The 16012-nt window shown below is 40.9% G+C and overlaps 1 protein-coding gene across 1 annotated transcript in view; it reads left to right on the forward strand.

Annotated features, from left to right (window-relative positions):
• fbn2b (fibrillin 2b) overlaps window positions 1–16012 on the forward strand; it is a 66437-nt gene that overhangs the window by 19309 nt on the left and 31116 nt on the right. The window contains exons 7-8 of the mRNA XM_041040093.1: window positions 7926–8123; window positions 12063–12188. Coding sequence (XP_040896027.1) covers window positions 7926–8123; window positions 12063–12188 — 324 coding nt within the window. The remainder of the gene's footprint in view (window positions 1–7925; window positions 8124–12062; window positions 12189–16012) is intronic.

Genomic DNA, 16012 nt, shown 5'->3' on the forward strand with positions numbered 1-16012 from the left:
CCTGGAAATGAAACTCTAAATAGTCACTCTTAAATGTGACTAAAATAGCCCTTACCTAGCTTGAAAGTGCATGTTGTGACCCAGGCTTTTATCATTACACTTCCTACCCACACATACACAAGTGTTAAGGAAAATATCGTACCAGGAAGGCTTTGATGTGGCCATGCAGTGCTGTTCCTATCACTCCAGATGTGCTCTGTTAATTCATTACTTCAGCTCTTACTGAGCAGGCTCTTCTAATGTGGATGACTTCATACAACTTAGACAGACAGTGGGTGTTTGCCTCCTGAGCTTTGAACATAAGCCTGTGGTATGTGGTGGTGGGAAGTGATGGCAGGGTGTTGGAAGTAGATAGCTGCTCTTAATCCCTGCTCACCTCACTTCACCATTTCAGAAAAAGAGAGAAACCTTTGCACCTTCAGATATTCTCTGTTACCAATCTCACCTTTCCTTGACCCTCACCTTCCACCTCCCCCCTCCACTCCTTCCTCTGCCCCACCTGCTGTTTCCTAAACTGGGGTAGAGGAAAGTTCTTGGCCTGTAATTTCACCCACCTCATTCATCTCCGCCTGCCTTTCGCATTCCTTTCTCCTACCTACATATACTATATCTATCGATGCTAAACCCTCATCCTCTGTTTTACTCAAACATTATCCTAATCATCTTTTCTCCAGTCTTCCTCTGTCGTGTTCTCCTCTTTTCTTCTCTACACATTTAACTTGAACTACTACCTTCATTACATTCTCCATGAAACCCTGGGCTCTTGTTTTCTCAGAAAAACACCATATTCGTGGGGTGTTGAGTTTGTCAGAGGCAGCCTTAGAGACATCTGGCAATAAATAGCCCCCCCCCCCCCCCAACATCCCCAGAGGACTGACAGAATAGACTTTCTTTGTGGAGTGGTCATGGACATTTCCTGATGAGGAGTGGAGCAAGGTAGAGGGGGGAGAGAGAGAGAGAGAGGTGGAGGGGAGGATGAAGGAAGGGATAGGGAGAAAAAGAAAATGGACTCCCCAGCTGTGTACACAAAGCCTTGTTGGGGGGGGGGGGGGGGGGGGGGGGGGAATCACAGGAGAAACAGTCATAAATCTTTGTTTGTGTGTGTGTTTTTGGTGCCAATAATCCTTCAGAGAGTAAGAGGAGATGGGCTAAATTTGTCAAATCAACTGCATAATTTATAAGAAACCATGTTGGTAACAACAGACATAAAAGAATATCCTCTGCATTTTGAATGTAATCAGTTACACTATATTTATTTTCATTTAACTTGTTACTCCATCTTTCGTAAAAAGGTCATTTAAACATTTGACTGTCAATTAGCAGGAATAGGTAATAGATAAAAGGCAATAGGTAATCGTTAGTACCCTGTCCCCCGCAAATCTTCACATTTATACTCATTAATGACCAGTAAATTTCTTTAATATTGGGTTTGGTGAAAAAAGACTGGAGAATCCCTGGGCTAATTTTTGGTTTTCTTACGACTGTTGTGTATTGTGGTTTTTAGAGTTTGTGTAACTGAGGCCATGAGTGAGTAGATTTACTGGGTGATTCATTGAGAGGGCTGCTGATTATTACTGCCATTATGAAGGCAGTGAAAGTCAACCATGTGAGCTGGGTGTGTGGGATGTAGTCATGGGAAACCCCAGTATGTTTTCATGTCTTGAGTGTGTGTGCGCATGCATGTTCGAAGACCTTGTGTGTGTGTGTCTGAGACTTGCTGACTTTCAGTTAGGGTTAGCCACATATTAATTCCTCCTTAAATCAAAAACATTTACCACAATCTCTGCAATGAGCACCCTGTCATTACTCAGCTGCTATATGCCTGTCACCGTTTTGTTTCTGTATATGTGAGCATGCCTGGATATGTACACTTAAACTGAGTTTGTACACTTACACTTAATCTGAGTTTGTTTTAGCTGTGGTATCAGTGTGTCTCAAGAAATATTTCAACCACAGTTGGAGGGATTGTCATGTTACTTGGTACAGCTGTGCATGTTCTCATCAGTACGAATCCTAATGATCCTAATGATGAAGTACAGCCTCGCAGAGTTGCTAGCATGGCTGTAGACTCTTGATCTTTTACTATAATGCACCAAGATGTGCCCCAGTTCACTTGTTAATGCATTTGTGTTAATGTGTGTTTCACGCTATTACACATGTATGTACAGGGAGTGGTGCTGAAGAGTGTCTGCTGATCTTTGGCTCATTAAGTCGGCTATGCTCCAGTAATACCCAGTCCAGCGTGTCTCAGTGGACCTATACACCCTCTGTGGTCGGTCCCAATTCCAGCCTGCAGCCCAGTCCAGACCAAACAAACCGATAATCGCAGAGGAGTAATTTTGCCCCCCAGCAGGGAGTGACGTCAAGGGCATTTTGAGGTGTTGGAAGTGCAGGAAGTTGTGCTATTTCTGTTCTATTGACTCTGTGTAAGAGTGGACCGAACATGGCTGGACAGGAAGGCTGTGCTGGTATATGGGTGGGACTTTAGGGCAGGCACAGGTCATTCTGTGGAAAGTGTCCCCAACGAAAATTTAGTTTGAGCCAGTCAGTTCGGAGCCTTTCTAAATTTGATCTACAGCAAACCTATAAATTATATAGCAATTTGGCTTGATGTTGCTTCATAATTGAGACCCCATATCTGTGTTTTCCATATAAGATACACGATGAATCCTACTGAGCCACAAAGGAGCAAATATTAAGTGAAAGTCCTCAGAACTGGCTGAGAGTATTTTTAAACTTTTATATCGACAGTGTGTTCTTCTGGAAATGTGTTTCACTGGACTCACACTGGACTGCTAATATAACGATCTGATGCTTCATCCAAATACTATGTATGAATATATGTTATATAAAATAAATATATATGAATTAAATCATTCTGTTATGTATTAAGTATAATTAGGAACGTCACATTTCACAAGCTGTTTTTAGTGTCTGTTTTCATGGGGGCACTAAATTTTGATGATCCGTCTCATAAACGAAAGGTTGAGGAAGTTATTCACCAGTGCCCAGGCTCCGGTTTGTTCAAATCAGCATTGGATTAGCCTCACGGGATGGTGATGAAGGCTGTCTTTGAGCTGGCATGATGAAAAATTGGCTTATTTACTCTCACTGCAGTTAAGGAAGCACTACAGAGACTTTCCTCTCACTGAATTAGTAACATGTCCCATGACTGGCAGTTGTTGATGGAGCCTGGAGCCCACTTGCCCGCCTGTGTTTTTGCCTGCATTCAATAGAGTCTGCATTATTGTTCCAGTGCTGGACAGTATTGTGTCGGGAAGTTTCCCAAAGCATACAAAAATAGCTGTAGAAATCAAGATAGAGTTTACAGTACAATGGGTGAGACATAGAAACAATGACAGAGGAACTCCGGGATCAGTGACTTTATGCCACAACACATGAAATCACAGTTTCACCAAGTATAGATGTAAAAAATGAGCATGTTAAAAATGCCTGATAATTAGTGAGACTGTTTTCTGTGGTTGTTTCCATGTTGTCATGCACGTTCTGTCTAATTACCTTCACACACAGCAGTTAACTAGAGGTCTCAGACTTTCAGATGTCAGAAGATTGCAGTGGGCTTATCTCTCCCATTGCCATTCTCCCACAGTTGTTGGCCCTTGGGTGCACATATGTGCGTTTGTACTGTGTTAAACATTCGGCCACGTATGGCTGACTGCTTTTGGTGTGGAAGAAATAAATGGAGCGGACTCCATGAGGAATGACTAGGTCTAAAGGAAAAGAGAGATTTTAAGCCTGTTGATAATGGCGCTGATAAGACTAACAGAGACTGCTATGGTTGGCCAAGATAGAGATAAACCTCACAAATGCACAAACACATACACACACTCACACACAAAGACATGCAAACAAACAAGCCCACACATTTGATTCATTTATTTGTATCCACATCAGCAGAGGGACACACGGACACAAACAACACAATGCAATCAAAAATTCCACACTACTCGCCAGACATGCGCTCAGTCTCCACATACCAACAAGACACAAACACACACAGACTCACACAGACCTGCACAAAGGATAATTAGAAAATGTCTCTATTTCTCAACAGGTGAGTAACAGCATGACGTTTAGGCTCTGAGTAAGTCTTTCAGTCTTCCAGCTGTATAAAGTCTAGAGAAGACATCCGTTTTCAAAACACGTGCTTGCTCACACACACACACACACACACACACACACACACACACACACACACACACACACACACACACACACACACACACACACACACACACACACACAAAGGCTTGTGTATGCATGTATTTCTTCTTTTTATTCATTTGGCTTGTTGACCTCTTGTCATAGGAAAGTATGTATAAATCATAATGGCTTAATTTCCATGTAATCAACTCATATTTCAAGTTTCTTATCTTCACAGACCTCTCCTCCAGGGAGTTTTATAAATAATTCAGTAGTTATTAATGAGTCTGAAATGGGTTTTTTCTTTTCTAGTACCATTTCTCTTTTCCTCCTAGTGGTCAGGTCAGTGCCCTCTCCCATCTCCCCGACACCACAGCTGGACAGGGTTGATGGGAAAATGTTTTTGCAGAAGGCTTTGTGTTCCAGACAGGATTAAATATTTTCTCACCTTAGCCCTTACAGCATTTTATCTTCCTGTAATCTAGCTTTCATCAGAGCAAATAGTAATAGGCTTTGATGAGTGATCACATTTTTCTGTGATATTAGATTCTTATGTGGTTGGCTTGACAGCAAAAACATTGTCATATGTGAAGGGTCAGATCCCGTTAACATCGCCTGATATGAATGGCTGGCTAATCTATGTGGACTGATCTAGGTGAAAGTGCATCAGCAGCTTTAAGCTCACTCTGGGCTGCTTTACAACTGGCAGCAATTCCTGGAAAGTTTTATTAGAAGTGCTGATGTTTATAAAATAAAAGCATTATAAACTTGTAAAACTGAGAAGACTCCATTAAGTCTAACACAAAGTGGATAAGTTCTTATTATCGGAGGAAAAGGACTTCATTCATTGTGAGGTATGCTGGATGTTTTACATTGCATGGAGGTTATGAATGAAACCAGAGATGCCTGGATGAGAGACAGAGGATTTAGGACTAAGGAGTGGAGAGGGGATAGAGGAGAGGATCTGGTGAATGTTCTTGATCTATTGAGCAATTTGAGCACTAATTAGACAAAATTGCTTCCCAATGTTGTCATGGGATGACTGAGTCAGGATGCTGGATTGTGCTCTTGTCCTAATGTGCCCGCGCCAATGATCACACGTGTCCACTGAATTAACATGCATAACATGCAGATGCGCATACTATCGTGCTCTGATGCACGTGTTAACCTATTGACTAAAACCTACACACATGACCTGAGTGTTTTTTCACACACATGTACAAGCCAAACAAAAGACCGGAACACATGGAGTACACACACTGATTGGACAGTGAGATGGGCAGCTTTTCTTCACTGTTTATTTTGTGATTGAAAAAAAAACCTGCTTGAGTCTTTTGTTTGACTTGATGCTGAAGCTCAGACAGATGTTGTGTTTTCCTTCAGGCGTCTGTGTCTACTCAGACAAGTATGTGCAGTCTTGTGTATACATGTGTGTGTAAGAGACAGAGTGGGATAAAGCATGTTTACATATATGTCTTTAATGAAGCATACATACATACACTGCTGAACTACTGTAGCTGTCTAGCATTGTTGGATGATCAGAGTGTGGGAGAGTCTAGTTTCCCCTTAGAGGAAACATATTTCTTTCTTAAAATCAAAGACTGAAGGCTGGAAGCAACATGAGTTTCTTTGTCCATTTTTTGCTATTTCTTATTGTCAATAAATCCCATGACAAGACTGAAACCAACAATGAACTGTCAGACAAGTGTTGCCTTTGTAGCCAAAGTCTAATATTGCTTACTGGTCTGTGTCATTGTCTAAAAACACATGAATGAGCCCCATCATTGCAGTGGGTGACATTTTCCTTCATCGCCATGAACATGGCTGATGTAGTTTATTCGTATCCAGCTGCACATACTCCTGTCACAGTAACACCGAAGGTGTACTAATTTGTGGCTGAAAATATCCTCAGACAAATCCACATTTTTTTTTATTACTTAAGGAACATTTTGTTTCTATTAGAGCCCAAAAAATAAATAAATGCATTTGGTGTATAGTACACCACTCCACTGTGCCAACCAGGCCACGTGAAGATGGAAGCTCAAATAGTGGCTGAAAGGCATGCAAGGAGAGAGTAGAAGACAGACAGACAGGAAGACCTAAAGTGGGCAAAGAGAAATGAAGACAGATGGATGAGAGGGAGAACAGTCATGAGCTCCAACCTGCACTCTGCATGCTCAGTTTGACCTACTTTACTTTCCCCCCTCTCTCTCTCTCTTTTTCTTTTTGTTCCTGCGTCTCCTAAACTTTGCCCCATTCTCTGTGATCCCCTTTCATGTAGCACAAGGAACCAATAAGGGCAGTGAGTCTAGAGGAGGACTCACCAGACATCACCACTGATTCCTATCTTTCCATCTCATTCTGTCCTTCAGACCTGAACAGGCCGCTCTCCTTCTCCACATCTCGCTGTCACAGCCTTGGCTAGCCAACCATGCACTTTGTCTTTCATCTCCATTGAGACAATCTAACAATCTACTTTTTTAATGAAGGCTATATTAAGTTTGGCGCCACTGCAGAGAACTTAATAAGGGTTTCTCCCACAAGGGAAGCCATCATTAGGCCGTATGTGATTGAAAGGACGAACATCGTATTGCTGAAACTGTTTCAGCATGAGGTCATTGTGTCTGATTTGTGAAGTGCATTTAGCAAGATTATGCCACGGTTTCACTGGCAAACAGGAGTGCAGCAAGGAGGCCAGGTGATCACTAAAGTCAGGGACAGTTTGTTCTCATTTTGTTCTAACACAATTTATTTGTATGCAACATCTGTTTGAATGAGTGTGAGTATTTACCTAGCCTAATTTTCACAGTTACCATTCTTTCCATGTAGATAGAATAGGAAATTTTATCACATCTGTTTAACTTCTGTGAGATGTTTGTGTAGCTTTCCAACACAAGGTGTGTTATCGGCGATATATGCTGTTAAAAGTTCTGTTGTTGGCCAATGTGTTTTTGCAAAGTCACACAAAAGAGTGCTTGCCCAAAGATGACATACAAATGCGTTAAAATGTCACATTCATTTCTAGAGTGAATGATTGTCATGGGGTGATTATTATTGACAACCACACTGCCATTAACTGCTTACACTGTCATATCGCTGGAAACAAAAACCGTCACTGTTCTGCCCACCGTCAATTCTTAGTTAAAGTACTGGAATGTGCGTCAGTATGTCAGTCCAATGGTTTGACTTATTATCACAGAGACTAAATACATAGCAGTCATTCCAATCCTATTGCCAAGTTCCTGGTGAGAGAGACTGAGTGGATGTGTTTGGCAGTTTAATCTGAGCAGGTTTAACAGAATAATGCCTGTGGTCACATGCTCTGACATGATCCGTTATGCTGCTACCAGCTCTCATATTGTTCTTCTTAAATCCTGGTAAAATCTACTACTTGTAAATGCCCCTAAGCTGATTGTCAATCCAAATACTAAACATTTGACACAGTTTAACTGTATTTAAAGGTCCAATGAGTCATCATGTAATCCAATGCCAGTTTTTTTTTTTCCACATCAATTTCTCCAATTTTTTGCTTGAGTGAAATTAACAAATAAAGAAAAGATCACTCTGTCAGTTAGTAAGATATTACAGGAAATATGCCTTGTCCCTGAAGAAGAAATTCCTTATCCAGGCACCTAATCTGGTTTCATTTAGTGCTACACCAGATGTGTTCTAGGAAATGAATCACTGTTTTATCATTTAATCCTTCAACTGTTATATCAGTCACTAAGTAACAAAGGATACATTTCTCTCTCCCACCACAGACTACCGGACTGGGCCATGTTTCACCCAGGTGAACAACCAGATGTGTCAGGGCCAGCTCAGTGGAATCGTCTGCACCAAAACCCTCTGCTGCGCTACCATTGGCCGAGCATGGGGCCACCCTTGTGAGCAATGCCCCGCCCAGCCACACCCCTGCAGACGAGGCTTCATCCCCAACATCCGCACAGGAGCCTGTCAAGGTCAGAGCGGTGCACATACGAAACGCTCCCTCTCTTTCTTGTACACACACCTGGTCAATCTTCCTTTTAACATCTTTTACAGACTCAAACGCACATGCACAGCCACATTCAGTCACCAGCAATAAACACTGTGACCATTACTTTATCCATCATCATCTCAGCTGCAGTTCCTACCAATAACATCCTCGAACTAGTGTTAACATCACCGAGGGGTGTTTATATGTACACAGTAGGATACTAGCTTGTGTTTTCCCTGTTAAGGTCTTATTCAGCAGAATCTGTGTACATGTATCTACTGCCAAAACAGTAAACAGGTTTAGATGTTGCAGTACTTAAGAGTTTATCCTCATCCTGTGAAAACCAGACACACTATAGATTCTGTCATTTAACAATATAAGAATTATGTCAGAATAAGGATTTATTGTAACAAAAACATTTTCCTGCCTTTCCCAAGATTTTTTGTTGTTTAAAGGCACTCTTTACATGTCAGAGTCACTTTACTAGACTACTAGGAGAGGTATTTAAACAGTAAAAACAGTTGTGTAATGCCCTGTGCAGCACAAAATTACTGTAATCTTGATTTTGGCTTGGACACCAAACTTTAAACAGAAAGCCAGCACTACAAACTGAGGACGTGGAGTTAAAAAAAAGTGGGCATTTACCAGGTGCAGAGGGTCTGCTGAAAGATGCTAGTGAGTTGTCTTATTGAGTTACAATGTGGGAAGAGTACCTTGCAGTGTTAATGGGGTTTCTCTCCAATTAGGAAATCTCTACCTCTGTTGAATTGACTTTGATCATTGTTTTTTAAATTGCCTCTTCCAAGTACTCTAAATTGCTGGAACACCCCTGTAAAGCATCTGCAGTATATTAGACACAGTATTCACTCACACTATTCATCATACTTTCATTATTCATGAAAAGATACAGTATAGACATAACACAATCAAGCAACTCCGGCTAAGAGAATGAGGTAAATATAAATTGAGATTCATCCTTTTTCATTCCTTCTGCTAATGTCCAAGAAACTCTGTCAGACCAGGCCAGACTCTCCGCATGCGTCTCTAATAACCTATGGCCCCGACCAGACTAAGCAATAAGATTGCATCAATATATGACACATGTGGAGGTCATATCCCTTGTTAACTGAGCTCAGGCAGCCATTTGGTGCCTCCATTCAGCTCCGCTCACTGGACACACCCAGCAGCACCCTAAGCAGATTGTGATGGTTGATGTCTAGTTGAAGCCGTTGCAGACGAGACTCTGTTTTTGAATGGCCAGCTCTCCACAGAATCAGAGCTAAGGACAATAAATTTATATATTTATTCTGGGAATCTGGGGATCATTGGAAACTCAAGTGCTGTTTTTCATTTACAATAGAAAGTTACACAGGGTGAGCTAATAACCATACTTGTTACACTTAATTGTCAAAAGACAATCACAAATAACTTGGTTGGTACATGTATGCAAGGGCAGATGTGACAGTATTTTTTTTTTAAATATTTTGACAGGGTGTGTCATGACTAGGGCAAGGACTTGGACCCAAATGCACAACCCCACAGACGAAATCAAAAATAATAGTTTTTATTCTAACAAAGTGGCAAAATAAGGATCACCCATAAAGGGGAAAAAGGCACAAAAACAAAAATACAAAAAAAAAACAAGAAAAAAGTAACAAATACAGAACCTGACTAGGGATACCATGACAAGAGGCAAGACAAGAGACAAAAGACAAGGCGAAAGACATGAGCCAAGGGCAAGAGACAAAAACGAACTAAACAGAGCACAGGGAAACGACGAGACTTAAATACACAAGGCAATGGGCAACAGGTGAAACCAATTAAGGCAGGGCAGACAATCACAAAGGCGGGAAACAAGACAAAGACAGGGAGTAGAACAAGACAAGATACACAAAGGCAATGATTTTAAAATAAAACAGGAACTACTAACAAAACTAATAAAACAGGAAACAAACTAAACAAGACTCTAAAAATGTCCATGAAAGAGTTCTAAACATAAGGAAAGGGGTTCAGAAAAAAATGTGATGACAGGGTGCACTTTACAAATCTGGTTGCAGGTGTCATTGTCCACATCTTCCATTTATCTAGCAAAAAATAAACAAATGAAGCTAGCCAGCAATAGTCCAAACGAGGTCACGGTGCTGTTTATTTTCATCAGGCACAAGTTCATCTTTGTGTGCATGTGCTTGTTTGGTAGTTTGGTTGCACCAAAGAAACCCACTTGTGCCAAAATGGATGGTTGAGCTAGCTGTGTTTATGCAGCTCAAGTGACACAGTCCATCACTGGTGCTCCTTTTCGCATGAAGTTGTGCAAGCAATTTCACAGTTTTAGTTATAGGGAAGGCATTAACCTTTTCATCAACTGCCCCTGGATGCATGTTTGGGGTGTAATGTATTTGTGTATTCTACTGGGAAAGGATGTAAATTGAGTTAGGTGGATAATTATCAGAAACACCTGCTTATAACGTATATGATCTATAACATGTAAAGGGCTTTGTGTGCTATTTAAAAAGTTTGAGTTGTGTCTTGTAATGTTGACAACCATTACAAATGCAGGTCCGTTTTGGGAAGATTGTTGGGTACAATAGCTAGGGGCTGGAAAATATACTTTACGTACTGAAAATTGCCAATGTGCATACGTCTGGCAAATATATAGACATGTGTCAAAGCAAATTAAAGCAATGCACTTTTCCATAATATCACAATCCATCCAGCTATATGTATGTCTGTATACATTATATATGAGGGTAATTCAAAAAGGTAATACATCTGGGATCAGGAACTGGTTTGTACTGAGCTCCACAACTTTCTTTCTTTTGGACGAGGGTGCCACGCTGCTCATATGTTAGAAGTACGCCAGTGTGAGACCAGAGACCACTCATCTCCCTGTGACTCACATACCTCCTCTCTTACCCTCTTTTTCACTGTCTGCCTGTGCTTCCTTCTTTCTCTGAATCTCTGTTTCTGTCTTTTCTCCCCTCTCTCTTTTTCCCCACTCCTTCTCTCACACACATACACACCAAAGACACTTAATCGCCAGAGAGCCTAGAGCAACGTCTTGCTGGCAGCAGTACAAAGCACACATGACCATGAATTCAAATGTAAGAACTGGACTCCAGGCTCCACATCAGGATGTTGGCTAGTAGTTGCTTTCTTACTCTCTCTCTCCCAGCCTTTGGCATAGTGACTCCCTCAGCACTAGAGAGTATTTTCAGCCTTTCTTTAGTAAAAGGATTAAAGATTGAATGTATTTGGATGATTATAAACAGGCTGCTGATATGTATGTATGTGTGTGGCTCTGTTTACATGAATAACCAGGTGTGTACACACATTTAGGAAATTGTTTTTTTAGAGCATAGCTTGCACATTCATAATGCCTGGATCATGCTCAGTGACTGACGTTGAGGTGACTGTAAACCCACTGTGTGTGTGTGTGCGTGTGTGTCCCACTGTAGACAGGATCAGAAGTACAGTGTTTTACAGGAAACCACCCTCTACCATGTCCCCGGTACTGGTAAAAGTGATTCACATTGAATACTGGAAAAAACATACATTTAAAAAGTCATTTCCTGTTCGAAGAAAAATTAAAGTGAGTCTTTCTGGAAGTGGTCTTAGACATCACAGCTGGCGCCAAGTTACTGTGCGTTTTTACTTCTTTCTGCAGAATCATTGACTAGGAAACCGAAGAACAGTGTATGTGTCAGAAACAATGTGCTTTGAACCATAACTTATTTAATACGTACTGCATATTTTTTAAATTAAGTCACTAATTTTTACTAGTTTTTGGTGTATTACAAACAGGATGCTGAATCTCCTAAACTAATGCATTACCAATGCCAGTAATTATCACAGCTTTTATTTTAATCTGCTTTTGCCTCTTCTCACCACTTTATGTGCCTTTCCCTTCCCTTCCCTCTCTTAGATGTGGATGAATGCCAGGCAGTGCCAGGTCTGTGTGCCGGAGGTAACTGCATCAACACTGTGGGATCTTACGAATGTAAATGCCCTGCTGGTCACCGTCAGAGCGAAACCAGCCACAAATGTGAAGGTGAGTCTGATCTAAAAAGGAGTATAAGTACTTAAGGAGTAGTCTTAAGTAGTAGTACAGTAGTGGTTGATTTAACACTAAGAAATGTTAAGACAGTTAAGACAGAAACTCTCATAATGTGGACTAAAGGTGTTATGGCAACCATATTAAAAATGCATGGCAGTCAGCCTGGTTAGTAAACAGACCATGAGGACCGGTGGCCATCTTTGATGTGCTGCCATTATTGTCTAAATTGCCAGATGGTGAGTGACATGGGAATATTAATAAAGCATATAAAGCAGTGAAGTGGGAGCTTCGAACACACACCTCATAAGAAGGAGGCACCAGGGAGGTGGATTAAGCAAGGAGACAGTTACAATTACAAGTCCCCCATTATGGTAAACATCTGCTGTACTAAAGTGTCCTTGAGCAAGATACTGTTTTCCTGCTCTGCTGTAGATCTGAAGCCAATCACTCACATTCTTATAGAGAAGGAAAAAGGTTAAAGGTTAGGTGGTTAAAGCAGTAAATGGAGTTATCACATATATTCCTTTGGCCAAACTACAATTTACAAAATTGTTGTCATTCTCAGTTTGACTAATTCGTCATGTAGTGAGTAAAACCTGATGACATTTTTTTTAACCTTTTATAGTCTAATTAGCAGCAAAGTAACACCACTAAATTAACTGACACGAAGCAAAGAAAACCAAGCTAATTTTGAAGCTAACTTTACTATTAATGAACAAAATGATTTTAAAATTGGATTTTTAATTGACAAAGTGTTGCAAAATATATATCGACTACTTGATTGTAGAGAACTTGAGTATATTCACTCATTGCCAATTTGAAAAAATTCACTGGAACTTAGAGAGAGATATTGTTTAAGGTTTTGCTGAGTTAATGGTGAGACAGTCATGGACCCTGCACTTTACGACAACTGTGTGTTTGCTCAGATCAGTTGACAAATCTCTGAGGGCTTTTAAAAAGTGACAACATGTTCGGAGTTAAGGAAGTCTGGAAGTGTGCATATAAACGCACACATACACATTAAAGCCCACGTGCACACAGCATAGTGGGTTCACATTACAATGTGTTGATTGGATGGAATTTAAACAATGCCCAGGCTAAACAGTGTTATAGTCAGCCAGGCAGGGTTTGTGTCTCTTGGACTGAAGCCGATGTGTTCTTAGTCTTCAGGGAGGATTTCACAAAGCTCTTAAACTGATGCACTGGCTATCGTAGTGTATCAGCATATGAATTATTATCTAAATTCTCCTTTTATTAACTTGTAGCATGGCTAAGAGCTGCAGCAGATACAGGGAAAATACAGCTATTATTGGCTGGAAACTGGTGTCTCCACCTTCAGATTCATGAGAAGCAATTACTGTGACACACACAAAAAGTGATTTATGTCTCTGTGAATGAAGGAGGAAACAGAGAAGCTGACTTCACTAATTCACCAGAGTCCTGGTTTCAGTTGTGGTTTTGGGCGAAGGCCACCTCAGTTCAGGACTTACTGTAAGGAGAGACAGAATGCTTCCAGAGATGCTGGTCACTGCTAACAGAGATTTGGGTGTGGATGTTGTAGCCACATTCCAGCTGGTATCATACAGTGCCCAGAGGGCTGAACAGTTACACTACACGCAAATCAAGGACATTCGGAGACAAGCTAGAAACTCAGGTTACAGGACGTTTCAGGGAAAAAAGATCAAAGTCCCGTAACCTTTCTACCCCTTCACTTGCCACCAAAACTATGATATGAACCAAGCAAAAGCACTGATTCTGCACATTTTCAAGACTTTTAGAAACTTTTGTTGTCACCATGGAATCAGAAAAGACAGAAAGAGTTTCAGATTAGCTAATTACTCATTTATTAAAATTGTTTTTGATTGACCAGACTGATCTTGCGAGCATAAAACACGACAGTACAACTCTTTAGCTGAAGCAGAAAATGGCTTAATATAACTAGACAAGTCAAATGTTAAATATGATGGTAATTAATTCTATTAAATTGTTCCATTGGTATTAGCGCACACATAAAAATATTTTGGTGTGACGAGCAATGACATTTTAAGTAGAGTTTTTAGCTTCTCTACTTGTGCAGCTGCTGCTTTTTGGTGTTTTGCACAGAATAGACTGCTTTGTGACAAAAAAGGCCCCATATATGGCTGGAAATTGTACTTGTAATTAATTCATAAGTCTGTTTTATATGAAACATGTTCATCATTTTCAGTTCTCTTAGTTGAAAGATGAACTTGTATATTTCGGCTCTAGCACTGATTTGTTGATTTTCAAATTTGACGTGCTCTTTATTCATTTGACCCTTGCAGAGTGAAGAGAGAAAGAGTGCAGTGTTTGTAAAGCTTGTAAAAACAAAAGAACAGTTGTGACGTGTATCTTAAGTCATGGTTCTGCAGGAAACCCATGTTTAGTGAAAACGCACAAACAATCAGCACAGGCCCTCTGGGGAAGGGTTTTATTGAAATGCCCTTCTAGCTAATGCACAATCAGCCTCACTGAGAGCTTTCAGAGGGAAATTAGCAAGGTTCTGGAGTAGTTAAGATAACGTGCAGTTTAGATGTCATGGGTGTCTGATCGTTTCTGGGCACAACAAGGCAGCTGGTTTTATGGCCGGCTTTTAGTTCAGACTGTGCTTAACAGTCTTTCTTTTTTTTCCCCCCCTTCTCTTTCTTGCTTTTTGTGCTTCTCCTTCCATTTTCCTTCCATAAATACAGTCCTTTGGCTGAAAACCAGCTGTTAATGCTGAACAAAGAAACACTTACAGCATCTGGGAGACTTTCTCATTACACACACAGACCTCCCGGATTCTCACGCACTCATGCTGTACAAATACACACAGTTTCACACATCAGACTTTAGATTAGATGGGGGAAAAAAAAAACTGGATGGATAAATTACACACATTACATTATCTAAAGTTTTTCGCATACTGATGAGCGTTATAGATGTGTGCTCACGCTTACACACATGTTGCAAATTTGATGGCTCCGTCACAGACATTTATCCAGGTGACACAAATTTCCCTTCACACACATAGTCAGTCCCACAGCACCATGTCTGTGTGGAGCGTAATGTCTGGCGTGCTGTTGTCGCTGCTGACACAAGGTTTATTTGGCTGGGCTTTTACAGCCTCACCTAGGCCTTCTGCCACTGCTGTCAGACACAAGTCAGCAGGGGAAGAACAGCCTCTTAGCTTCCCACGGCAGGCGTTACTACACACATCCACAAGACGCAGACACAAACATGCAGAACGACACACAGGGATATAAGTTACACATGCTTTACTCCCAGAAAGACAAACACTAACACACCCTTCATTTTTCCAACTAAACACAAAGGGCACACACACACACACACACACACACACACACACACACACACACACACACACACACACACACACACACACACACACACACACACACACACACACACACACACACACACAGTACTGTATGCACCACCGCTGCACTTATTCTATAATTATGCCCCGCAGTGGTGCAGTAATTACGTATGTGTATAAATAAGTGTGACACATCATAAAAACCCAATACCTTCTGGAACTTCACTTCGGGTATCCCCATCATGGAGCAATGAGGCCCCCTCTCACTGAATAATACAACTTAATGCCATCATAAAGCGTACCACACTGAGGTGGGCCCTGCCAAGTACCATGCCAAGGTACCTCTGAGTCAAACAATGACGTGTAAATCAGGGCAGCTTATTCTCTTCAACCTGTTGTGATCTGTTCCTTTTAGATGAATGCTAATTTTAGTTTTGTTTGAATTTGTAGGTTGGATGTAATTATAGATTGGATGTAATTA

This window comes from Toxotes jaculatrix, chromosome 6, assembly GCF_017976425.1.
Source record: "Toxotes jaculatrix isolate fToxJac2 chromosome 6, fToxJac2.pri, whole genome shotgun sequence".
NCBI classification, from domain to species: domain Eukaryota; kingdom Metazoa; phylum Chordata; class Actinopteri; family Toxotidae; genus Toxotes; species Toxotes jaculatrix.